The 25,585-nt window shown below is 43.4% G+C and overlaps 1 protein-coding gene across 2 annotated transcripts in view; it reads right to left on the reverse strand.

Annotated features, from left to right (window-relative positions):
- Window positions 1-714: 714 nt before the first annotated feature.
- Window positions 715-25,585, reverse strand: part of PLXDC2 (plexin domain containing 2) — a 425,672-nt gene continuing 400,801 nt past the window's right edge. The window contains exon 14 of one of the 2 annotated variants that reach the window (XM_058297885.2): window positions 715-3,078. In XM_058297885.2, coding sequence (XP_058153868.1) covers window positions 2,962-3,078 — 117 coding nt within the window. In that variant the 3' untranslated portion in view covers window positions 715-2,961. The remainder of the gene's footprint in view (window positions 3,079-25,585) is intronic. The other variant, XM_058297886.2, reaches the window with a different exon arrangement.

Below are 25,585 nucleotides of genomic sequence, written 5' to 3' on the forward strand. Positions count from 1 at the left end.
TAGCATGGCTGAGGAACCGAATCTTTCAGTTTACTTAATTAAAATTAATTTAAATTTTAAGAGCCATCAGTAGCTAATGACTACTGTATTAGAAGTCACTTGAGAGACCGGCAAATATCCTAGGTTTCTCAAACTAAAAGAATCATTGGAGTAAATTGTACATTATCAGTTATCCTTAGTTTTCTATTTGTTAGACAATGTCGAAGTCCATACTCTTTATAAACAAACAAAAGTTGTGGCCAGTGCCATCTGGACAGCTAATGTGTTTTTATTGACTTTTACCTAATCACTAATTTTTTTTACAACTAATTAAGATGAAATAATTAACTTTCTCTGAGTTACCATTGATCTGATTTCAACAGAACTTTGCTATGCTTAATTTTTTATGGTCTTTCCTCTCTACTATGATTACTGCAAATGAGGTTTCCATTGTATATTAAGTAATATATATAAGTGCCCTCCCTAATGCATAATAAATGTCAAGTCCAAGGACCAACATCCATCCTGAATTTCCAGAAACTTTGTGTTTATCTTCCCAATGGGTGCAAAGAACAGACCTGAAGTATAAGTCAGAAGGAAAGTTTTGTGAGAGAAAGGAATTCAGCGAATAATTTTCCTCATACCAATAAAAGATTCACATCCAGCAGACACTTCCCACCACCTTTAATTCCTTGTTCCATTTGGAAGTTTTCCCAAACTTTAGCAGCGCAGCTGTTTTACTTCCAAAAAGTTTTCTTTATTACTCAGTGCTTTAGGTAACTGAACAATTCAAAGGGCTTCGTATTTTTTTCACAAAATTGCCAATCTTTTTAAGTTTAAAATGGAAGATGAACTCCGAAGGGTATAAGGATAACAGGACTACATAAAAGAACCGTGGAAGGAGTCGGATACACAGGCAGGATTATATAATTGTCAATCCGCGGCTGTGGGGAGCCCAGCAATGCACGAGTTAGGGAAAGGAGTGTCGCCTTATCCTCCAAGGAAGTCGTCTATGTGTTCCTTATGTATCTGTAGAATACCAGTTGCACCAGTTACTTTGGCAAGTCATTTGGATATTGTATCCCACTACACCTACTCCGTAAGGAATACGTCGGGATATTTCATATAAACTTAACGTAATTACGGCAGAAAGATTGTCATCACATCCTTCAATCACCTTGCTTTTTGCATTAACTACACATTTAGGAAAAAGTTACCAGCCTCACCAGATACTTTAAAATGTTAAGCAAAATATACGTGGTAGAAACAGCGCTAGTTAACCAGAGATGATGGTGAGCACAGGCTATGAGGGGGGAGTGACCTGATGTCATTTACTGCAGACCCTCTCCGGGCACTGAGCGCTGAGGAAAGCGTTGCTCAGTGGCTGCCGCTGTGTGGGCACCTGAATCTGCCAGTGTCGCACCTTGTACCTTATAAGAGCCAACGGCCCCTTGGCACAGAACGCCAGGATCTGACGGAATGACACAGGATGGCTGAATTGAAACGGAGGAGCTCACGGCCTATTAACACTTCCCTCCTCCAGCGATGCCTTGCTTTTTTCACTCGGGGAATTCTCAAAGTCTGGGTTGTGATTACAGGGGAGAGGACGGCTGTTGCTAAGGTGCTTTGGGCAGCTGCTGTGTTGAGGCAGGGAGGGGAGGGGTTGGAATGCAGGAAAGAGTGGCTGCAATAGGCAGGATGATTGCACTGCTAACTGAATTGCTTTTGCTAAGTGACATAAAAATACTCTAATATTCAGGATTATTTTACAACTCTATGGAAGTATGCAGCAATGCATCCTGCATTTGTTTTGTCTGGATGACAAAATGCACTCAGAGTCACAAGAGCCTGCCTTGTGTTAGTTATAAACAAAAATATATTTATATATTTATATATATTTATGTAACTACTATGTGCTTTAAAGAAAATCACTGTATGATTCAGCAGGGCTTTGAAACACTCCTTCTATTTTCTCGCCAAGGGTGTGTGCTTGCCTGGAATGGCTTCTTCGCTAGGAATCGACAGTAAAATGGGCCTTTAGTACTAAAATGGCAAAAAAGAAAAAAAAATATACAACCTATGCTTAAAATTCCTTAACTTTTTGCTTCAAAAGTGATTAAGGAACTCTCTCCAAATTGTTTCATTTAGATTCCTTCAGCTAAGAGCAACCGCGGCCTTCCCCTGTCTTCACAGATGGGAAATGGAGACAAAGCGTCTTTAAACACATCAGACGTTTTATTCTGAGGCGGGAGGACTGAAAGCCTCGCTTGCCACACCCTCTCCCTACTCCTTAGCTAAACGTTTGGAAATTCTCTCACAGCTCGTGGAGAGAGAATCCATCACCCGGGAAGAGGTTGGCAGAGGTCGAACCTCCTGCACAGATGAAAGATTTCATCCCGTAAAGCAGAGGACTTGTCGAAACAGGCAGCTCTAGACCAGGAAAACAAAATCCTTTGGCTGCTTGTCTGTTTTGAAAAGATAGAGACTTTCTTATTTTGTGTTTCTGCTCCTGCATGAACTATTTTTCTCAGCAATCTTGAAACATTCATCGCTGCTCTTCTAAGGGAAAGGGCTCAAGCTCTGGAGTACAGTCAAGTGTGCGACCTCAGAGGAGAACGTTTCAACCAAAGGCGTAGGCCCCTTGTGAACTAAAGCTTTATTATTATATTTTCTCGACCCCTATGCAACCCTGCACCTAAGCCAATAGCATTGTCACCTTGTCACACTTCTGATAAATCCACAGGAGACGTTCTGAGGGAACTGTATGGATCTGATTCCAGTAAGGAATCGTGTTCGGTGGTAAAAGGGTGTCTTGTTTGAGCTTTTCTTTCTTGTTCAGAAATCTTATCTCCTTAGGCCACAGCAGCAGAGGGCTCCTGTGTGTATGTGTGTGTGTGTATGCACGTGCTTGCCTGAAAAGTATAGGCAAAATTTTGGCCTTGACACCCGTAGGCCATACAGTGCTGCTCTGTCGTAGGACGATTAGCACTGCTCGGAGACGATGAAACCTTCCTTCTCGCCAACGGGTTCAACCTCAGCGTAGGCCGGATGCCCGGAGCCTCTTCGAAACTTCATGGCGGGCCACCTGCTCGGACGCCTCTGCAACGGAAACGCAAAGTCCATCAGCATGCAGGCGACGGTCAGGGGACAAGAGAAAAACACGCTTGCCCGCTGTTTTAGGCTATGTCTGAATTAAACGAGCACCCCCGAATGGTCTCTTACTACCACAACAGCCGGCAGGAGGTGTCTCCACTCTCTGCCTGCAGCGCCGTGGGTGCTACAATTACAGGTTGAACTTAGTCCTCCCAAAAGTCCTAAGCCCAGTGCTGCGAATGTGACCTTGGTTGGAAAGAGGGTCTTGGAAGACATGATTAGTTGAGATGAGGCCAAAGTGGATGAGGGTGGGTCCGGCCTGGGCCCTTGCAAGGACAGGGATTTTGGACACAGACACGGGGCACAGAGCGGACAAAGCCATGTACGTCGGAGGCAGAAAGCGGAGTGACGCGCGTCGAGCCCAGGAAGCCAAGGATGGGGGCAAGTGCCGCAGGAGAGAGGCAAGGAAGGCGGCTCCCCTACAGCGAGAGCCCCTTTCCACCACTGTCCCCGTGGAGATGCGCGCGACACAGAGGTGAGGGCCATGCACCTTTATGTCTGCAGCATCCTGTAAGTGCCCAAAACGTAACTGGCAAAACTGAAAATTAATAAAAAATAAACAAGTTCTCTTAAGACATAACCACAGAACTCTCTCTTCCATAAAGCCATTAATGAGATGAGTTCATTTTATTTATTAATTCACTTAAAAATATAAGGCCATAAAATTCTGCATGGCTGGAAGTGTGCTTCAAATTCGGCGCTAGACTTCCTGGCAGATAAACAGATAAATTATCACTTAAGATCTTCAGGAGTTATTTACTAAAGGAGTGATTCCACATATGAGGTTTTTGCTGGAACACTAACAGAAGCCCTCCTGAAAACTGCCTGTGTCGTCAGGGCGTGGAGACCTGAGTCTGGGTGCTGCGGATTGTACGTGGAAATCTTGCCTGCAAATGCAGCTCCTTTGTGACCACAGAAGCAGGGCGTCTTCCCACAGGACCACTTCCAGCAAACAAACCTTCTATGACTTACAAATAGTAGTGCTGCATGAATTATTACGTTACAGCCACAGAAGACAACAAAATGCATGTCATAGCCCCCGTGACAAAGCAATGATTACTCCATTTATCAAAGTGCCTGAAATTTGGGGGTAAATAAGACAATAAATATTGCAGGAAGTTTATTTCTACCAAAAGAATTTTAATGTGAAAAAGGTGAAATATCAGTGCAGAGATCCTGGCAATTGGCAACTTTGGAGAGTGTCCAATTATACACCATGGCTGATGACAGATGACTGGGAAAGGATTTTCCACATTAGGTAGGGATGGCCATTAGCTCCACATTCTGAAAAATACCAATCGAGGTAATTATATTCTGCCTACTAATAATATTATGTGCTGTGTATATCACATATGGCCAGAATGCCATACAGTGATTAGCTGATTAGTCCCATGAGGGAAGTGAAATTGACTTATCCTAAATTTCCAAAAGAAGCTAAAACTAAGAGAGGCTTAAATAATAACAGTGTGTTGAACTGGTCTTTGCTCTGACTCTCCACCTCTCCAAAGGCTTAGCTGGCCTGTGGCTCCAGCACAGGAAGCCAAAGGTGACTCTTCATTAAAATGACCAGACGGGGAAGCGGATTTGGCCCAATGGTTAGGGCGTCCGCCTACCACATGGGAGGTCCAGGGTTCAAACCCCGGGCCTCCTGACCCATGTGATGAGCTGGCCCACGTGCACTGCTGATGCGCACAAGGAGTGCCCTGCCACGCAGGGGTGTCCCCCCCATAGAGGAGCCCCACGCGCAAGGAGTGCACCCTGTAAGGAGAGCCGCCCAGTGCGGGAAAAAAAATGACCAGACGCTGATGGTGTTGATGACGGTGCTTGTGAAAACTACATTTTATGAAGCCTTTGTTATAATCCATGCTTGGCACGAGGTGACTTCCACCCACAATCTCATTCCATCTGGACCATGCCACATTTACATTTGCACACGCCCGTGAAGCCAGCCGTGGCAGAGCCGAGACAGGAAACGAGCCCGATCGATGCCTACGGTTGGTTCTTGCCACTCTCTTATACCATCTCAATTTTTTCCTTTTATCTCTCTATAAACATCAGGATTAGTTTGTAAAATCCAGCAGTCTGTGTAGATTCTGGAAAGCCTCAACTATTTTAGAACTCATCAAAAATGTGTGAATTTTAAAAAAATTCAGCCTTAAAAACATAACATTAATATCAACTTCAATATTCTATTAAGAAGTCAGAATTACTAAGGTAATAATTCTCTGTCTTAGGGGAAAAGGTCACAGCATCATTGATCGTACTTATTACCTGTGACTTGGGAGCCCACCTTGGAAACCCTCCAAATAGAAAGCACAAAATTCTGAACAACGAACCTGCCTCTGCTAACACAACTGAAACTTAGGTTTTGAATGAATTATATATCCTTGAAGATAATTTCTCCTGACGTTTTTATGACTCAGTGTAGAAAAATATATAAGAATACACCAAAAATATTTAAAATCCCTGGAATTTCCACCACTCTTACAAATTTGGTTTAAACTATTTGGTGATGCACCTTTCATATGTATTTCTATAAACATGAACACATTGCACATACTGTCTTATAAGCTTTTATCTCAATTAACTTCATATCGTAAAAAATACTTGCTAACTATCCCTCTACATTATTTAAATATCCGTACAGTAGAATAGTTATAATGAAATCACAATGAAATGAACAATATGGTGCTAGCTGTTGTGTTGAAGGGTGTCTGACTGAGGAAAGTTCTGGAACATGGACTCTGGTCCATGAGAGAGAGAAAATAACATCAGGGAAAGGGAATTTCAGTGTCACTTGGGAAGGTGAGGAAAATACGGTTAGGTAGGTCTTAAGTAAACACTACGAAAGACGCACAAGACAGAGCGGGAATAGTCCAGCCCAGCATCTCACTTTGCCAGGTGGCTGGACAAGTGCACCGCGGATGCTTCAACAATGGGGATCTGTTGGCTCCCGGTTTTGAGGCTAGGAGAAGTCAAAATCGCGGCATCAGGGGGCAGTGCTTTCTCCCTGAGTCCTGTAACCTTCTGTGCTGGAGGCCAGCGGCCTTTGGGGCCCCTTGACTCGACTTCTTGGGTCACATCATGCGGCATGTCCTCTCCTCTCTCTTCTGGGTTCTGTTGACTTTTGGCTTCCAGATCCTCTATGTCAGAATTTCTTCTGCTTCTAAAGGACTCTGGGGACCTGGATTAAGCCTTCTTTCAGCTGGCCACACTTTAACTAAAACAACAGCGTCTAAGACCCTGTACTCACTGGATTCATACCCACAAGAATGTGGATTAAGATGAGCAACGTCAGAGACCCACAGGTTCAATGGTCATGGCAGATGGAGTTCAGTGCCATCTCAGTTGGCCCTACTTTGGAGTTCGTGTTTCTGTGTGATGGAGCTGGACTCAGATGTGATCTTTGTCCACAAGTCTCTCCTGTTACTTTTAAGGGATCTGTATTTGGTGCTGAGGTTTAGTGTATACCCAGGGGACCTGAATCTCTGGACTGACCATGTGACAGCCAGGCCCTGAGTCTCAACAGACTTCAGCTCCTACACTCTGATTTATTGGGTTTACCCCACTCAGCTAACATGGAGGTGAAGAAGGTCAACCACCACACCATGGAGCCAAGAGTGCCTACAACTGAAAGCAGAAGAATTGCATCCAGCATCCATATGGAATCTAAGTCCCCTCTTGATAAAGATGTGGAGTGGACACAACCATTCTAAGGTCCACAGGATGGAGGAATAGAGTATGGATTAGAGTGGATTTACTGATATTCTATTCATGAACTATTGTGATTAGTAATCAAAGAAAATGTGGCATTGGTGTGGAGAAAGTGGCCATGGTGGCTGCTGGGGGTAGGGAGTGGGAGGAAGAGATGTGATGTGGGGGCATTTTCGGGACTTGGAGTCGTCCTGGGTGGTGCTACAGGGACAGTTTTTGGACATTGTATGTCCTCCCATGGCCCACTGGGTGGACTGTGGGAGAGTGTGGGCTGTGGTGTGGACCATTGACCATGAGGTGCAGCAGTGCTCAGAGATGTATTCACCAAATGCAATGAATGTCTCATGATAATGGAGGAGATTGTTGTTATGGGGGGAGGAATGGAGTGAGGGTGGTGGGGAGTATATGGGGACCTCATATTTTTTGAATGTAACATTAAAAAAATAAAGAAAAAAAAATCAAAAGAAAAAAGAAAAAAAAAGATGAGCAACCTATCTAAATCAGAGGACACAAGCCAGTCCACCAATCCCCAGCTCCAGAATTATTCAAGACTGCTCTTTGATTTGTGCTAGATGGAAAGTTTATATTTACACCTAGAGTTTTATACTAGATTAAAAGCAAGTTCATTTTCCACAATGATCTCTAAATGCATAATGAAACATGCATGCAGAGTTTTAAAACTACGATGAGCCACCTGGGGTGGGCGTGGAGGAGGCTCCGCAGCTGTGCACCGTGCCCAGTCCCCCCCCCCCCCAGGGGTGCGCAAGCGGGCGCCTTCGAGGGAAGCGGCCACGATGCTTCTCCCTCAAGGCTTAGCCCTTTCCAAAGCTGGGTGCATTTTAGAATGGCTAATTCAGATGGTTTTGGAAACTGACAGAGGCCACAGGTGCACGATCACAGAGCAGGATGCGTGCTGAAAACGGAAAAACGCTGGCCAGGCTGTGAAGTCAATTCTCTCCAGAGCTTCAGGACGTAATGCCGCAAAATGTTCCTGGCTGTCATGCGTGTCTGAGCCCTCGTTTCACTCTGGGGATTATTTATGTGATTATCACATGCAGAGGAAAACGTTCGCGTGGTAAGCGGCACAGGCTGGGCTGCCCAGGTGGACGGCCCCCCGGAGGTGCCTCCACTGCCGTTAATCGAGTGGCCGCCCACGGGTCTCGATGGTCCATGGCAAGATCATTATGGAAATACCCACCAGAGGACCCGCAGGGCCTCGGTCAGCTGAGCACACAACGCTCGGGCTGTGGAACTCGCGGCGCTGCTTGAGGCCTGGCTGTCCCTCCCGGGAAGGTTCTAGAGCAGGGGCTCCTCGCCTCAGGTCCAGCTGGAGGAGTCCTGAGGAGCCATGGCCCTTGGCCGGCCGGGGATTTGGCATTCCCGGTATTTGACAGAGGGCAAGAGGCCAGGTCAGGGGGCCTGGACAGGGTCGTGGCCCCACATGGGCATACCGTATCTGTCTCCTCTGTTGCTTGGTGTGCTCGAATTACCTAGATGATCATTTTCATCATTGTTGTTTGAAGCCACAGACCCTTTTGTCTAACACAGTTTTTTTTTAAGATTTACTTTATTTCTCCACCCCGCCCCCAGTTGTCTGCTCTCTGTGTCCACTTGCTGTGTGTTCTTGTTTTTTTGTCCGCTTCTATTGTCAGCGGCACGGGAATCTGTGTCTCTTTGTGTTGCATCATCTTGTTGTGTCAGCTCTCTGTGTGGGCGGCACCATTCCTGGGCAGGCTGCACTTTCTTTCGCGCTGGGCAGCTCTCCTTATGGGAGCACTCCTTGTGCGTGGGGTTTCCCTACATGGGGGACACCCCTGCGTGGCAGGGCACTCCTTGCGCACATCAGCACTGTGCGTGGGCCAGCTCCACACGGGTCAAGGAGGCCCGGGGTTTGAACCGTGGACCTCCCATGTGGTAGACAGACGCCCTAACCACTGGGCCAAGTCCACTTCCCTCTAATACAGCTTTATCCGCGTGCCACCCAGTTCTCCATGGGCGATGGCAGTGCTCTTGCTTGCCCTGCCCTCCCCGAGCCCCGAGCAGGTGGCGCCGCTCCTCCTTGGGCCTGGGCGTGGCGAGGCAGAGCCGCCTTGCGCTGCTCACGCGCTCCTGTGGCCTCGTGGAAACGCGGGCTCGGGTGGGCAGGGCTGGGGGAGGGGCCCCATCGACACAGGCTCCCGGGAGAGGGGAGGCTGCTGGCTGCCCTGGCAGCACGAGGGAGTGAGTCGCTGAGTCCCTGCAAGGAGCAGAGTGCCAGCCGAGTGAGTGGAAGAGGAAGCGCTGAACGTTCCCTACGTAGGTCTCGGTGCGACTCTGCGGAAGCCGAGCCCTCACTGCCCGCCAGGGCCGCCTTCCGTGCTTAGCTTTGATGGAGGTGGGCTGCCAGAGGAAGGAAGCCTCTTCTCTTTCTCCTTCCCCTAAATACAAATTATTCTCGACTCTCCTGATTTTGTGTTGAATGTTTCTTCTGTCTGAACACGTTTGAGGCTCTTTAGGTAAAGGTTGTTCAGATTCAGCAAAGAAATATGGAGGATACCAGTTAAATCTGAATTTCAGACAAAGAACAAGTAATTATTTAGATAGAGCTAGTTCATGGGATATACTTACACTAAGGAAATTACTCATTGTTTATTTGAAATTCACATTTATCTGCGTGTCTTGTATTTAATTTGGCAGCCCTCTCAGCAGGGAAACAAGATGGCTTTGGGCGCTGGCCAGGAGACTTGCAATCTAATTAAAATAAACTACTGCTGTTTGTAGCTGGGCCTCTTTGCTTCATGAATTGTAGGGCGCTTTTTCCTTACAAAGAACGACTCAGATTGACTTACCTCTCCTCTGGTGTGGCTAGGAATTCCGAGCCCTAGCCCTCATGTGAGGCGAGGCCTGGTGTTCTTTGACCACGGCTTGTGCCCCCCTATTTGGGGGCCCTTCCGACGTGGAAGGCGCCTCATTGTCCTGTAGCCGCCCCGTCTGCGGCCCTTGACCTTGGCACTGGAACACTGCCTTTACTTTGGAGCTGAAGCACCGATGGTTACTAGAGCCTTAGATGAAGCGAGGCCAAGGTGAACCCGCGCAGAGGGCCGCTGTTTCCTGGGATGATCAGAACCCTCCTCCTCCTCCTGTGACTTCCCAGCAATGACTGTCTTCTCCACACACACGCCAAAGGACTTCCGGGGGCTCCTAGTCAAGGCCGGGCTCTGAAACGTGGAGGCAATGTCTCCCTGCCACGCGCATCCAGCGCCCAACGCCCTTCCTTCCCCGGCCTGGAAGGAAAGCCACCTGGGGAGTTCAAAAAAAAGGACTGATTCCGAGTCTCCGGGTGGGGCCCAGGCAGGTTATTTTTCAAGTTCTTCAGGTGACTCAGATGCCCCGGGCAAGGTGAGAGGCACTGTCCACCCCAACTCTGTCCGGCCCCCGCCGTGCCCAGGGCCTCCCTGCAGCATTTCCTTCGCCTGAGTTCCAGGGCATCGTCGTTCCTTATGAAAACGCTCTCCATGTCACGTCACTCCTAGAAAGCTTTCCTGCCTCCCGCCCAGAGATGGAGCCAGCCCCCGGTCTTCTGGTGCTCAGGCACCTCCTGGCACTTTGTCCCCTTTCGGCCCAGGCCGTGGCCGGGTCTGAGGCTGCTGAAGCCTGTGTCCCTCGCAGGCCGGTCCCTGTGCCCTGGAGACGGCCTTTGTGGGGCGAGCCGCTGAGCTCTGACGCTTGGAGAGGGTTTTCTCAGCAACACCCCATCTCTAAACGACGGCTTTATTTCCAGTGATAATCTCGAAAGGAAGTGAATCATAATGGTCAGAAAAGAAAGACAGAGAATGGGAATTTTCAGTTTTGAACTCCATGGTTGTAATCATGCCAAAGATATTAAACGTTAAAAATAAAATCAATAGTTTGGTTCAAAAGGAAACATGGAATGAACGCATGTAAGCGTTTGAAAAGAGGGAAAAAGGCAAAGGAATATTGCCGAAGGAGTGAGCTCCAATAGTTTCAGAGAATGATCTGCCGATGGAGGGCTGGAATAACCCCGGTGGTAGGCCTCTGTCTTTTCAGCCACGGTGCGATCACTCTTCACGTCGAATCTGCTGCTGCCACGAGGGGATGTGGAGCGCCACACGGGCCAGACACGCGACGGAGCGGAAAGTGGGTGAGGCTCCCCGAGCCTGGTGAAGCGGCACTGAGTGAGCGCGTGCGTTCAAGTCCACTGCAAGGGACCAAGAGTTTAACCAGGAATTCTCTGAATGAACTTCTATGGAGAACACAGTGTTTACTACACGATAGTTCATGAAAGAGCACCAAGTACGTGGATGTTACGTTGTTACATGTATAAGTGAATATTGTATGTATAAATAAATGCTATATATGTATATATGTTGTTAAAACCCAACAGTAACTCCATCAGCACTTTAGACATTAGATCAGTAAAAGATTGTTTGAAGGCAATAGGAACTATTCTACTCCTAACATGCAGACTTTTGGGCACAGGGTAAAAAGAAGCAGCTGGCTTTCGTAAACTTGGTTTTATGGGTCCTTTAGCTTTCCCGACAGCCGTCCCACCTGCCCCTGGAGCGGACGGTGCCCTGACCTGTGGCGCCCAGCAGAGATGGACAGACAGAGACAGACACGCTTATCTCTGTCTTAGCAGAGCAGAGACGGACACGCTTCTCTGATGGGCCTGAGAATGACAGATGCACGCATTCAGCCAGCCAAAAAAAGTTGACTTTCTATGCCCCCAGATGTAAAACACTGTCATAATCCGAAGGCCTTTATAGTCTATTCAGGAAAACAAGGTATTTACACATAATCCTTTGAACAGAAACAAACTAGTAGCACAAGCTAAAAACTCATGAACAAGAGATGCGATTCTTCGCTCTAAAATCAAGTATCCAGCCGAAAGCCACAGAGCACCAGCGCTACGAGCTGGCAGAGGCGTGAGCGACGTGGGCGCAGCGCAGCACCCAGCTCTGCGCTCCGCCAGCACCCGGCTCTTGAGGCCCACGCCCTGCGGGCTCTGAGGGCGCTCTCCTCCCTCCCTGCCGTGGTCTCTCCGGAATCCCGCTCTGCTCTCGTCTGTCTACACCCAACCCTGGCTGCCTTCCCTCCACCCTCATCACAAACCCTCGTCTCCCGATTTTCCTACCCCAGACGAAGAGCCCTGCCCACGAGGGGAAGGCACCCCCATGCAGGTGAGCCCAGCCCCCCCAGGCGCACCCTCACGTCACTGCGAAGTCAGTCGCGGGGTGACCCTGAAACGACCCTCCGCTGGGGCCTCCAAGCTCCCCCGATCGCTGGCAGCGCCTCGCCCGCCGCCCGCCCTCCCCTGGCACTTCGCCGCCCTCCTCTGCTGAGACCAAGCCGTGGAGGAGATGGGAGCCCGGCCCTTTCTCCTCCTAATGTCTCATCTCTGCTCTCCTTCCTTCTCATCTGAAAGAAGATCGAGGAGACCGGTTCAGGCCTTCCCTGCTCAGTGCTCTCTGCCCCGAGATGGCCTGGAGATTCTCACTTCCTAAGCACCCGCCCACACTCCTTCCCTGGTTTCTCTCCCTTATTCCCACACTCGCCATCAGAAAAACCCTTTATTTGCTGTGTCTTTGTGCCTCAGGGCTGTATTTCTCTTGGAAACCTGGCTGAACTCCCCGCCTTGACATCACAAACCCATCTGTCACCCCCGACGCCCCGGCCGTCTCCTCTCTGGAGACCGCGATCTCCCAGGCTACAAAGGCGCTCCTCCGCCCCGTCACCGCCCCTCCCCTCTTCCGCCTGTGACTTCTACAGAGCACTTGACACTTGGCCTCTCTCCATCACTGAGCCCCCCCCTTCGCTGGCTTCCTGCGATGCTAACGTCTCCTGCATCCTGATGTTGCTTCTCGACCCTGTTTCTGCTCCATAAGCACTAAACGTGCCCCTTCCTCAGGCTTCCCGCGCACTCTTCCCCGTTTCCCGTGGGTCTCCATATCCACCGCCGCTACTTCCACACCGTCTCACCTGGCTGCTTTCCCTAACCCCATTCCTTTCCTTCTTTTGCTTGGTGAAGAGGGAAGTTGTGATGTGCCCTTTGGCTCACACCAGACACAGTCCACAGTCCATCTCCTCGTGCTCCCTCCTAACTCGCTTTGCCTTCTGGCATCTCTGCCAGCCAGAAGCTTCATTTCCCAGTCGACCAGATCCTGCCCTTTGCAGCCATCTTTGACTCTTCCTTCTCCACCCACAGATTCAATGGACAGCCCCGGGGCATTCTCTCCACAGTTACCACTGACCAGTTGTAGGATTTCTGGAAATCACTTAGTCACAGACCTGTTACCTTATTGCAACACGGGGGCATAAGGAAGCCCACGTTCACCGACCTCACGGCTCATGTCCAATCCTGACCCCTGGTCCATGGGGGCGCCCATTTGCAAGTGGGATCACTGATTCCTGCTAAGATGAGGCCCAACGGAATTGGGGTGAATCTTAAGCCACTATAACTAGAGTCCTTGAGATGGAATTTGGACGTGGGAGTAGAAGCCAGAGGAGTTGGAGGGACAGAACACTGTGTGACAGAGGACAGAACACTGTGTGACAGAGGACAGCAAGTCCCACCAGAACGCTCAGGTCTGGAGGAAAGGAGACAACCCCACCGACGCCTTGACATCAGACTTATAGCTCCAAAACATGAAACAATAAGTTCCTGTAGTTTAAACCATTTGGTCTGCTGTATTTGTTACAGCAGCTCTGGCAAACTAGGAAAGGAAAGTAGGGGAAATCAAAGATAATGGGTTTAGTTGACGCGGTTTCTGTCACAAAGCTTTGTGCAAATGAAAATAGCTGAGCTGGAGCTTCTGCTCTCCTGAGGCTCTGGAATGTGCCTGTCCTGCTCCCTCATGCAGCTCTGAGCTACCGCCTCACACACGGACTGACAGAGCCTGCTCACACTCCAGGGGCTTTCTCACCTCCCTGGCTTACTCCAGAACACTCTGCTACCATCGACTTCACCTTATTACATCGTTGGTCCTGTCTAAAGAGTGAATCCCAGATTCCTAGGTTGGCCCCTCAAAGCCTGCCTTCTCTAGTCTCCACCCACACTGCCACCACTGCCAGTCCTTTTGCAGAGGTATCCACGGAGAGCTGAATAAGTCTCTTCACCTTGTGCTGATTTAATTTTCCCCACCATTCCCTCTGTCCCGCCACCCCCTCTCACTCTTCACTTTCCTTCAAGATCTCAAATACTACCTCTTCAGAGGAGTTTCCCGATTCACCTCCCTCTCTCTGACAAATTCTACAGCACTTGATGCCACTCCTCACTCAGCACTGGGTTTCCTCTCCTTTTAAGGACTCTTAGGGACCTTGTCCCTTTGATGCGCCTTCTATTATTATTGAATTCATACGTGATTATTTGGCCTCTAAAGTTTTGATGTTCTGTATCTCCTCATACATAATGAACTGGGAAATGTGAAGCAACATCAAGTGACCATACGATTTATTGACAAAATCAGAATAGGTTTGCGAGGGAATGGGAGAGCTAGTCACACTTTCATAGAACAGGAGGCACAGACGGGGCAGCTCTGGGCAAACCGGGATGTGCGTTCTCACAGTCACACGGCGGTGTGGTGTGGATGGCCATCTACTCCATTGTGCTGCTCTCACGGAAGCTTCAGTTTTGACTGATTTGCCTGATACAAGCTCAGGAGGTTCCAGCCTTTAGTATCAGCCTTAGAGGACGGCATCATGTTGATATTGCCAAATGGCTTGTGACCTCTCAAGCCCCATGGCTCAAAGGGGTTATTTCCTTCTAAAAGAGTCATAATTTGCTTTCAGACAGGCCGTTTATGCTAACAAAAAGCAATGTGCAGTGAGTATGAAAAACAAGCCAGTTCACTGGTGCTGGATAATGTTGTTCTGGTCTAACTATTGCGGTAAAAGTTGAACCTGAGCCATCACCGCCATGGACGACAAAACTGGCTGTGCTTGCAAGAGGGTGTTCTCCTAACGTCGGCTGAGCCCGTGGCACACTTGTGTTCACCCCAGGGGGGCAAAGAAAGGCCAGCTGAGCCTCGAGGGCGGTGAAGAGGGAGGTGGTTTGGTGCTTTCCTCCACACCCCATCGCAGGACCAGGACTCGAGGGTGGCAACGATGATGTGCAGATTTGGAACAATGCTCATGGATCAAACCAGGCCAACCAGACCCTTCACACTGGACGGGTTTCCCATGGCACATTTTAAATTTGTGTATGCTTAATTATATTAAAAGTTTTAGAAAAATTGAAAAGACAGATAACAAACTTTTAAAAAGCCTACTTAAGGTAATTCATTGGAAAATTGGTATCTGGAATGTAAAATCACTTTTAAATTGGGAACTTTATTTATTTTGGAATTTTGGATACATGCTCTCTGTTGCCAAATCAATTCAGGAAATGAAATGAAAATGTTATGAATAATTCTGAGTAGAGGGGAAATGCATCGGTATGGAAGGAAATTAAAAGTTAAGGAAGATGTGGTGTAGAAGATCCAAGAGGCACTCCCTGGTTTATAATGAGGTTTTCCAACAAGGTTAGAACTGACTAATAGCAGAGTTTACTCATTCCTCAGGGCCTCCAGAGATGTTCATGAACTCTCCTTTGCAAAGTTTCACGTCATTTCCGCAAAAGCCTACTTGTAAGAGTAATGCACTCATCCTGGGGTAAAGAAGTACCGGCGACCATTGTAAGGATATTATGCAAGCCAGGTTATAGTCCCGGAAGTAACACCACCATTCTGCAGAATTTTAAAACTGAGAAACAAAAATAAAAAGGCAAGATGTCTGAGATATACCAATTAGAACCTATATCACAGCTTTTTATTGCACGAGTGACGGTGCAATACCTAGGGGTTGATAAGATGGTTTGTGAATTATTTAGATCCCTTGGTCTTTTCTCCTTGCACTTGTCATTTGGATCAGTCACTAATGATTGCTTAGAAAAGAGGCTAGGGATGGGAAATAAATGAAGCCCTCCAACAAGTCTTGATATCTATGCAATTTTGGGCTGAACGTTATTGACTACTACTTAAAAATGGTACTTGTAACACAGTTGAAGGCTGCTTGGCAATGAGCAGATTTGGGATTTGGCTTCTACTCCTGGTTGAAGTTCATATTGGGAAACTGAGTTTCAGAGGGGTTGGCAAGTTGACCAAGATTGCAGTTAGTAGGTTGGGTTTGAATTTATACACGGTCTGCTGAATCGGCGCTGCAATCTTTCTACTGCATCTTGCTGGGTCCTGGATTTGCTATTGTCAAGCACGGCCGACTTAGTCAGATCACTTCCTATTTCTTGTAGCACAAGCTAAAACCTTAGACGTGGACTTGTCCATGTCCTTCCTTATTTACAAATCAAGAATGCTGACAAACATTGGTTCTCTACTTAATATGGGCCTACAACTTCTAGTCAGCTTTAAAGACTGATAAAAATGCCCTGATGATTTTTCAAAAGACCAATATTTTGATCAAGGATAGTAATGTCATGCATTTAAAATATACTGTGAATGACGCAACTAAATATTTCTAATAAAATTTGCATTAAAAATGCTGAATGCATCAAATCCCATAACATCAATGATTCCATTTAAAGAGCTGTTTGTTTTTAAGCATACAAATGTTCTTTCAAGAAAAATGAGGTTTTATTTTTTTCTACATGAAAGGTAAAATGCAAAAAGTTATGAACCAATGCATTTAATTTTTCCTTAAGTTTCTTGCAACCTCCCACTTTCTATCATTTCTTGATGCTTGTGTATTTCTAGTCCACTAAGATTGTTTTAGATAAAACTATTTTGTCCCACGGAGCTCTCATATTGTTATTTTAAAAATTACAGAGAAGGGAAGTAAAATGATATGAATAATGAGTCTTTCTGATTTTGTTTTAAAGCCAGACCAAAGAAAAGAATTGGTCCACCTACTAACCAGAGTTCTACCCACAAATGGAAAATGATTTCAAATCTCCTAATCTCTGGTTACCTATTTGTCCTGCTGAAATGCCATAAACCATTTCATTTTCAAAATAGACCTACACTAATTTTTCAAATACTCTGAACAAATTCTGCTAAACAGAGATTGCAGTTGGTAAATAAAAATTTAAATCCAAAGGTAAGAACATTTTAGTTTCTAAAAGATATTTTATTTTGCCTTCTCTTTTCTGTACTCCTGTTACTTTCTATAAACAGTAATCTTTCTTGTACAACTTTGTCATAATAGCTTTTTTCCTTATTTAATTTCATTAATTTTATATTTGGGTCTTTCTCTGTTATACATGTGTTACTTAAGTATTCCTTTGATTTGGATTTTCTCACCATCCTCAATGGTTTTTAGTGTACTTGGTTCATTTGTTGTAAACCTCTTTTTCTAAACAAAGACAAATCTTAATGCACTTCTGTTGATTGCGAAAACACACTCGGCCCACTTATTTTCCCTGATTTTTCATTGTTTGAATGGATTTCTTATGTGCTTTTATATCCACTAGATGGTGACTATTTTCTATATTAATAATCCTTCATTTTTAATTTTCCCAATTGACTTGAGAAAATAGAAGTTTTTTTTCTTGCTCACGTAACAGTCCAAGACAAGTGTTCCGTTTAGGAAAGCAAGTTCCTTCCAGGCGTGGATCCAGGCCCCTGGTGTCTTTGCCTCTTCCTTCCCAAGGAATGGGAGATAAAGCATGGAAAAGGAATGCCCAATTTCTGAAAACCATGGCTCAAGAGTGGCACGTATCACTTCCTGCTCGTGACAAACAGTCACATGACCCCTCCTAGGTACAAATGTGCTTGAGAAAGCCACAAACTTCTAGGGAACGGGGAACAGGAATCATGGTGAACAGTTAGCCACCTCTGCTTCAAATACTGCTTTTTAGTAGTTTATATGAGGCTCAGATTTTACAATTATGACAGATTGTGAGCAGTAGAAAATGATTTTTATCACTTGTGACATTAGTAACACTCAATTAGTGGAAGCTTAGAAACTGCATGTGTATGTATAAATTACCAGTTACTTAAAAAATATATATAAATGGAGTACTGAAAAAATATTATAAACATTTTCCAAACATTTCCTGAAAGTGAAGTCATGTGGGGAAAATGTTTAGATTGCTTCCCTTTAGGGGAAGAAACCACACAATTCATATTTCAACAAAACATTTAGGAGGGTTCCAAAGGCTGAACTGAGTCCATCCATTCTTATTTAATGTCTCTCTAGTCATTGTTTATGAGAAACTCTTATCTAAAACTCTTATCTAATAGATTTCTCAAGAAGGGTTCATGAGGACAATATTGCCAGAGCATGTTGATAATAGTTTATCTGTGCTTTTTGTACTTGAGAGTTAGCTTCAGTAAAAATAAAACCTTGATTTACATTTTTTCCCTTAAATATTGTCACATATTTTCTTATGGCACAAAAATTTGCTATCAATAAGTCTGATGATTACCCAGTCTATTTTCCCTTATAAGTCAAGATTTCTTTTTGTCTATGTGCACAAAGGATTTTTTTTTCTCTTTCTTCTTAAAAAATATTCAGTGATTGATTAGAATAAGTCTTAATGTGGTTGTTTTGGGTAAATAATCTTAGCTACACAGTGTAACTTTTCAATATTTATATTGTTTTTAAATGCAAGAACATTAAAAATGATAAATTGTGTTATTTATTTTTTCTCTTGCTTCGATTTTCTTTCTTAGGGACTTCTATTATTCATATGTTGGATCTTCTTTGCCAATCTTCAATATTCATCATCTTTCAAGTCCTTTTAATATACTTCTTCAGTATTTTTTGATTTTTAAAACATCCTTTCTGTTAACCTTCTATTTCACTAAAGGCATTAAGAGTTGTGCTTCTGTTATTCCAGTTTTACTCATCATTACTAATAGGGTTTTTCTTTTATTTCAAGTTCTTACATATGTTCAGCTTGCTTTTAAGCTTTTCTAGTACAGATTCGGGTTGTTCTTTTGTGTTTTACGTCATTTTCTTAGTGTTCTTTAGCTAGTTTTGAAATAGTACTGTAGAGTTTTTATTTGTATTTTTAAGCATGTCGCCTGATATGCTTTCATTCCCTATAGGGAAATTATTCTCGTCTTCATTCTCTAAGTTGTAGTATTTTTTGCTTGGGATTTGGCTTCCAAATATCTCATTTATTCATTTTTATGTGAATTTAGTTTTTTTTGAAATTTTGGGAAGATTGGTTCAGACAACATTTGCAGTTTCACAGTTCCCTCCTCTGTTGTTCTTATATTGTGTTAAGAACATGACGCTTGCTTTCTGATAACCCCTGACTCTTCCCCTCCACAAGTTCTATCTCAGCCTTATTTTTTTGTTTACACTGTTGTCTCTATTCTACTCAATTTTGATCCACTTACAGTGTTTTCTCTTAGTGCACAGCCCTATCTTGGAAGACAGCCCTGGCAAGTCAGTTTTGAGAATTCCTTGGGCTATGCTTTAACCCTTTCATAAGCTGTGACCCAGGTCTCTTGCACTCACTAGCAGCTGGAGTTGTCAACCTCCTCCGGCTTTCAGCTGCTGTTCTCCAGAATTTATACCAGTATTAGGGGCACATCTTCTCAGCTATCTTTCCTTCTGGAAGACATAAAATTTATGCTACCACCACTGCCATCTTCACAGAATCTTCCAATAATACTCTGCTTCTTTTTGAGATTTAAGTAACTATTTTTTATATTTACTGTTAAATCACATCATTTATTCTTATAAAATCTTTCACCAGATTTATTTTAATGACCATATTACTGAGGATATTTTTCTATTATACCTACTATTTTATTGAAAGAGAAAAATACATTAAGGAAAGAAACAATTACATATATAATATATTATATATATAATATATATTCTAGTCTCCTAGGCTCATAAAATGAACAAGGTTGATAAATTTGTCTTTCCTTTTTATTAGTTGACAGTCAATAAGAGATAATGATATATTTTCCTAAGTGGACACACATGGAGGAAAGCTAACTGAGTAGATGTAACTCTCCTCTTAGCTCCTCCTGGTCAAGAGTAGAGATTTCCACTGTCTTCTATGTCAGATATTTGCACATATCTGGGATGTGACTCAACAGCATCATTTATCAGCATAAGGTATTTCTAAATTGAACAAAGTCTGCACTTAAATAGAATGTGGGAGAAGAAAAAGGCAGTGTCCATAGGGAGTAATTATAATATAAAGATACTAATGATCACAGATTTGAATAAAATAGGAAAGGGGGAAATGCCAACTTAAATTTCAGAAAATATTTTGAATATTTTGAATGCAAAACCTTAAAAATTCCCTAAGATTCCTTGGCAGAGTATGAAAGGGAAAGAGAAAGAGAGTAACAAAAGCGGTTTTGAGTGGCCAGAGAATATATGGTATACTAAAAGCTCTCAGAGCAGTTTTAGACTTAGGAGAAACAAAGTTGGGAAGGAAAGGGGAGAGGAGGGGGGGGGGGAGGGGAGGGAAGGGAAAGGAGCAAGAAAGGAGGAAGGAAAGAAATGGGAGATAGAAAGAAAAACACAAATATATTTATTTTTAAGCGGAAAATGCCACAGATGCTTCTGCATCTGCAGTTAAGAAAGCATATAGATTTAACTATCAACTCCTCCTCTTGATAAATTTTGAGAAATTCACTTGCTGAGAAGACTATGGGAGAAAGCAAAGGACAGCAGTCTGCACCTCTGGTCACTTTCTCCGGTTTCAAGTGACCCCTGATTGGGAAAGATTTGTCCTAGGTATTTTACATCATCTGCTACTTTCATAATAAATTCCTTTTTTTTAAATGCAGAGATTTTACCGATGGCAAACTGAGCCTTGCTTTCCCTGCAGGACATGAACATGATATCTTAGGCAATATCCAGTTGTACCAACTTCCTTCATGAAAGTTGGTGGGCGATTTCTCTCCTGCATGTGCCTTCAGAAGTAGCTGTGTTCTCTTAGTAAGAGAACAACCAGAGTCCTCAGTGAGGTGTGTGTGTGTGTGTGTGTGTGTGTGATTATATGTTTTTTCACTGTGGGTTACTTGAAGGATATAATATACTCAAACTGTAAACATGTACAATCATGCTTTCTAGTTTACTTTGCTATTTTTATATCTTACTGAAACATACGCAGTTTGGGGAATGGGGAAAGGTAGAGTAACCTAGACCCACAGGGAGAGGATTGACCATAAATTCTTTCTGGTTCAAACACTTTAAAATGCTCAAACGCCCTCTGGGAATCAGTGGCCTTCTTGAGAGCTCATCATTCGAGAAAGTCTGACCCATCTCTGAGCAGCTCTGAATGCTAGAAAGTGTTTATTTTGAGCCCACTTCTGTACCTTTACATCTCCCCCTCAGATCAGCCAGGAGTCAGGCACCACATCCACAGAGGGGCAGCTCTCGCGCTCCTGCCTCTTCCCCTCTCTGCTGGCACCTCTCGTCCCTTCACCGGGTCTCCAGGCTCTGGAGTCTGAATCCCTCTCCTCTGATGACAGTTCAGGTGGGGAAGGTCCTCGACACGCGGGACGTGGAGAATGGAACCCGTCACTCCTTGAAAGTGGCCATCCTTACTTTATGAGACTCATGATGCATTTTCACACTGAGAGTCACACACTAAAACCGACTGATTTTGAGATTATGTTTGACGGAAATTCAATGCTCTTTACTTGTTCTCATGTTACATCAAATGTCCTGAAGTTGTACACTTTGAAGATTCAAGTAGCTGAATCAGAGTTAGATATTTTAAGGTCAACGGCAAGGAAATTTTAAAACACTGAAGAAAAAATTAAATTCAGTGTATAACAAAAAATCTCTGATAAGCAATTAAGAGAGGATTAGCTTGGACTAGAACACTAGAACTGTAAATTGCAGCATGACTTTTAATAGTTATGACAAATTTATTTTCTCTTTAGAGAGGAAAGTGATTTTCCTTTCTATAAAACAAATACTTCTGCTTCAAAGTTTGTGCCAAGGATAACACTTGGCACAGAGTCAGTGCTCAAAAATCTTTTTTTGGAATATCTGAATGGCTTTTTCATTAAAATACAAATATAGTCATTAACTGAGAGTAGAGAATGTAGGGAGAGAATGCATAATTCTGACTCTATGTTCACTGTGCTATATAAGAAGAGATGTTTTAATTGTGCATGGAAAATTACCTTGTTTACATTGAGAAAGTTCTTACAGAGTGATCACACAAGAAAGCAGAGCAAAATAATCTTAGCCCATTTGTAAATTAAAAGTACCATGGATTAATCACTTCAAGAAGAATTATAAAAAGTATGATTGCTAGCATCATTTATAATAAATTTGTTTACATTACATCCCTAGATTCTTGATTTTTTGATTTCGTAAACCAATTTTAAATTTAAATTTTCTTACAACCACAAATCATTCTAGTATTATTTCTAAATCAAAGCATTTCAGAACTATCAATATATTTAGCTTAGTTGTTTTGTATTTCTGCCAGAAAAAAAAGAGCACTCTGAAGATTAGTGGAAAAATAATTTTATGATTGAATAAATTCATTAATACTGCAGAACGATACTTATGATTAAAACTAAATTTTCTATTATCTGTTTCCACAAATAGAAAGGGCCTAAATATCTATTTAAACAAATAAAGAACAGCAAATAGGTACCCAAGTCCCAAGGAAGAAATTACTCAAAAGCTGGTACTCTAAGTGGAGTAATCTATAAGCAGAGTAATCTTTTGTAAAAAAAGTAGGAGAAGGAAAGTATTGGAGTACCTAAAACATATTACGTAGTTAAAAGAACATCATTCAATTTCACAGATGCTCACGTGAACTGAAGCTCTGCAGGATTTTATTTATTTAACCATTTGATTTTCTCATCTATTAAGAACTTCCCTGTGGATAAATACATATTTTTCCATGGCTTTATGAATCATTAAAAATAATAAGCTAGAGAAGTGGCAATTAAGAAGGAATTAGAGCAGAGAACTCACCAATGTAAAAGGCATGTCACACAACATTTTTAATAATTATTCTCAATGGAGGGCAGAAAATATTGCATTCAAGTAGGAATGCTATTTTATTTTCAGGAATTTAAATTAAAATGTCACCAAGAAGATTAAAATAAATGTTACATCTATAAAAGAAATTTTATTTTGGTGATTACCCATATAAGGAAGTCACCAGAAACTTGACCTGATGTCTCAAAAACATTCAGTAAAGCACATGGATAAAATTCCAAAATTTCAGTTTCTCACTTAGAAAGCGAGGAAAGAAAACCATAGCCTGCAAACCACAGACATACAGACTTTTAAAGTGACCCAGTTTCAGTTCTTTTCCCTGATATTTAGCTATATTTCTGGAAAGAAAGCTGTCATCTAATAATATAGGTTTTTTAATGAGGGGCAAACCATTTCAAATATGTTTTGCCTCATCTTTCCTTCCTTTAGAAGTTCACCAAAAGTGAATTTCACTTTTTGCCTCCTCTAAGAAATACAAACAAGAAATATTTTGTTTCAATGAGTCAGTGTCTTTCTTTGAGCTTTTTAAGATGGAAATAAAACTAAGAAATATCTTGAGAGCAATATTCAGTTTTGAAAAAGAAAACCTTTTTCAGTATTTAAAAAGGGATGTGTGGTTCTATGAAACCGTTTCCTATGTACTATTTGGGTTAGCCCAGGAGTCTTGCCTTCCTGCCTCCCCAGTGTAGTTCATCTAGCAGCTGCAAAGCATGAAGCCAAGGTTTCTGTAGACACTTTTCTCTCAAGCAGCAGCTTGTGAATCTTTGGCTCCTTTCCTGGGGGCACTGTGCCTGCCAGGAAAAACTGAGGGCTTCAGCTGCCTGTCTTTCTTTAATTATAATCTCCATGGGTCCTTGTTATCCACAAATGTGTCTTGGGATGGGGAATCTCCTGGGTGGCAATTGGCTCAGAGGGATCTTGCTACGATGTCACTATAGCAGCACCAGAAGAGCAGCCCAGCATGGGGAGTCCAGAGTGGGAGACGCAGCTCGTAGCTAAGTGTCATGGAACCCAAGCATTCCACCATCCTGGGTCTCCATTTCCACATTGGACTTGACTCCAGCAAAGTGGTACAAAGGACACTTGCCAGTTAAGTCCCTGCAATGGAAGTGTCTGCTGGTTTGCATTTATTTAGGACTTTATAGAGTCTGGAGTTCAGCAACTGGAGTTACAAAGGGATACACAAAATCAGATGGAACAGATAAGGACCACATTTTGGAACCTTAATTGTCACTGAATATTGGGAAGGATCCCTGAGTGATAAGCACACTGAGGGTCTTTTCTGTTTTGACATCCTATGATTCTGATGATAAAAATGCTGGACATGTCTACTCAAGGCAGGTGTTTTGGTTCCCTGGAAACAGTAGGAATTTTTAAAGCAGGATATGACAACGACTAGTATTTAGACATGGCTTCATTGTGCACATCATCTTACAACTTCTAATTCAAGTCAGTATGTACAATTTAAGAATGGTGAGATGTTTCTTCTCCAGGAAAATCAACTAGCGATGGAGAAAATTCTTTGGTTTCTATGCATATATATATACCCAGAGCTTGACAAAAGGTCCTAAGTGGTAAAGTGGTAGGAATGATAATGATAATACTCATTACCAAATTACAACTTTAGATGGAACCCCTTACATATCTGCTTCTTTGGCTAAAAATTTCTCACGAACTCAAAGAAGGTATTTTTTCTTTGGGCATTTTTATGACAACTGCCTCGTTTATAAAATAAACCATGCAACTCAAAATCTACGCCTACTTTAAAAACAAACCAGTCACAGAACAGATGACATATTTTACTTGTATTTTGTTGATTGCCCCTCTCCATCTGCTGAAAGAGAAGCTCGATGAGGGCAAAATTTCCTTGTGTTCATTCTGTTCACTACTGGCACATAGCAGGGACTCAGCAAATACTGAGTGAACGCCTGCACGAATGAACGATCAGCTCTCAGGTGGCTCTGGCAGTCTGTTCTCTCGAGCTTCTGATCTCCTCTCCTACTTGCTGAAAATCAGTTGGTTTCCTACTTTCAAAAACTAGAGAGAATGAGTTTCTTTGTAATCCTCTCTGCTCTACCAGGTTCTCTCCCTCTACCAGCACTGTCCAAAAGAAATTAGCATGCATCCCCTACATTACTTCAAAGTGTCCAGGAGCCACATTAAAAAAGTAAAAACAAGTGGGATTACTTTTTAAAAATATATTTTATTTAACCCAATATAGCTAAGATATTATTTTAAAACACATAACTAATATGAAAATTATTGATGTATTTTACAATTTTTTTGAACTCGATCTTCAAAATCTGAACCTATAACATACCTCGCCCAGACGTGCCAAGGGCATTTCATGGGTTCGATGGCCATGTGTGGCTAGCGGCTACAGCACTGGACAGCAATTGCTCATACCCTGTATTTTTCCCAATGCTCACATGAAAAATTTAACTTGTCTATAAAAGCAAAACCCATCACTACTGCACCATCTCTTTCTGAAATATGAGGGATATTGCTCCTATAATTAATTATAGCTTTCTTCTATACCATCTTTAAATTAGGTCCTTTCTCTCTGAAGACATTTCAAATAGTACTTGATAGCATCACAAGTGGGACCAAGTACTCTGTTTGTACTTTTCTATTATTTAAAAATAAACTCCAATATTTTACTGGTGGAATCTATTTTCCAAGGTATTTCCCATCCATCTTTACTATTAGATTTATTAGTAAAGAAGAGTCAAACCTGTACATAGATATCTAAATACCAATCATTGTTTAAATATACCCATGAAAAAATCAAGGATAGGGT

This window comes from Dasypus novemcinctus, chromosome 5, assembly GCF_030445035.2.
Source record: "Dasypus novemcinctus isolate mDasNov1 chromosome 5, mDasNov1.1.hap2, whole genome shotgun sequence".
Classification (NCBI taxonomy): domain Eukaryota; kingdom Metazoa; phylum Chordata; class Mammalia; order Cingulata; family Dasypodidae; genus Dasypus; species Dasypus novemcinctus.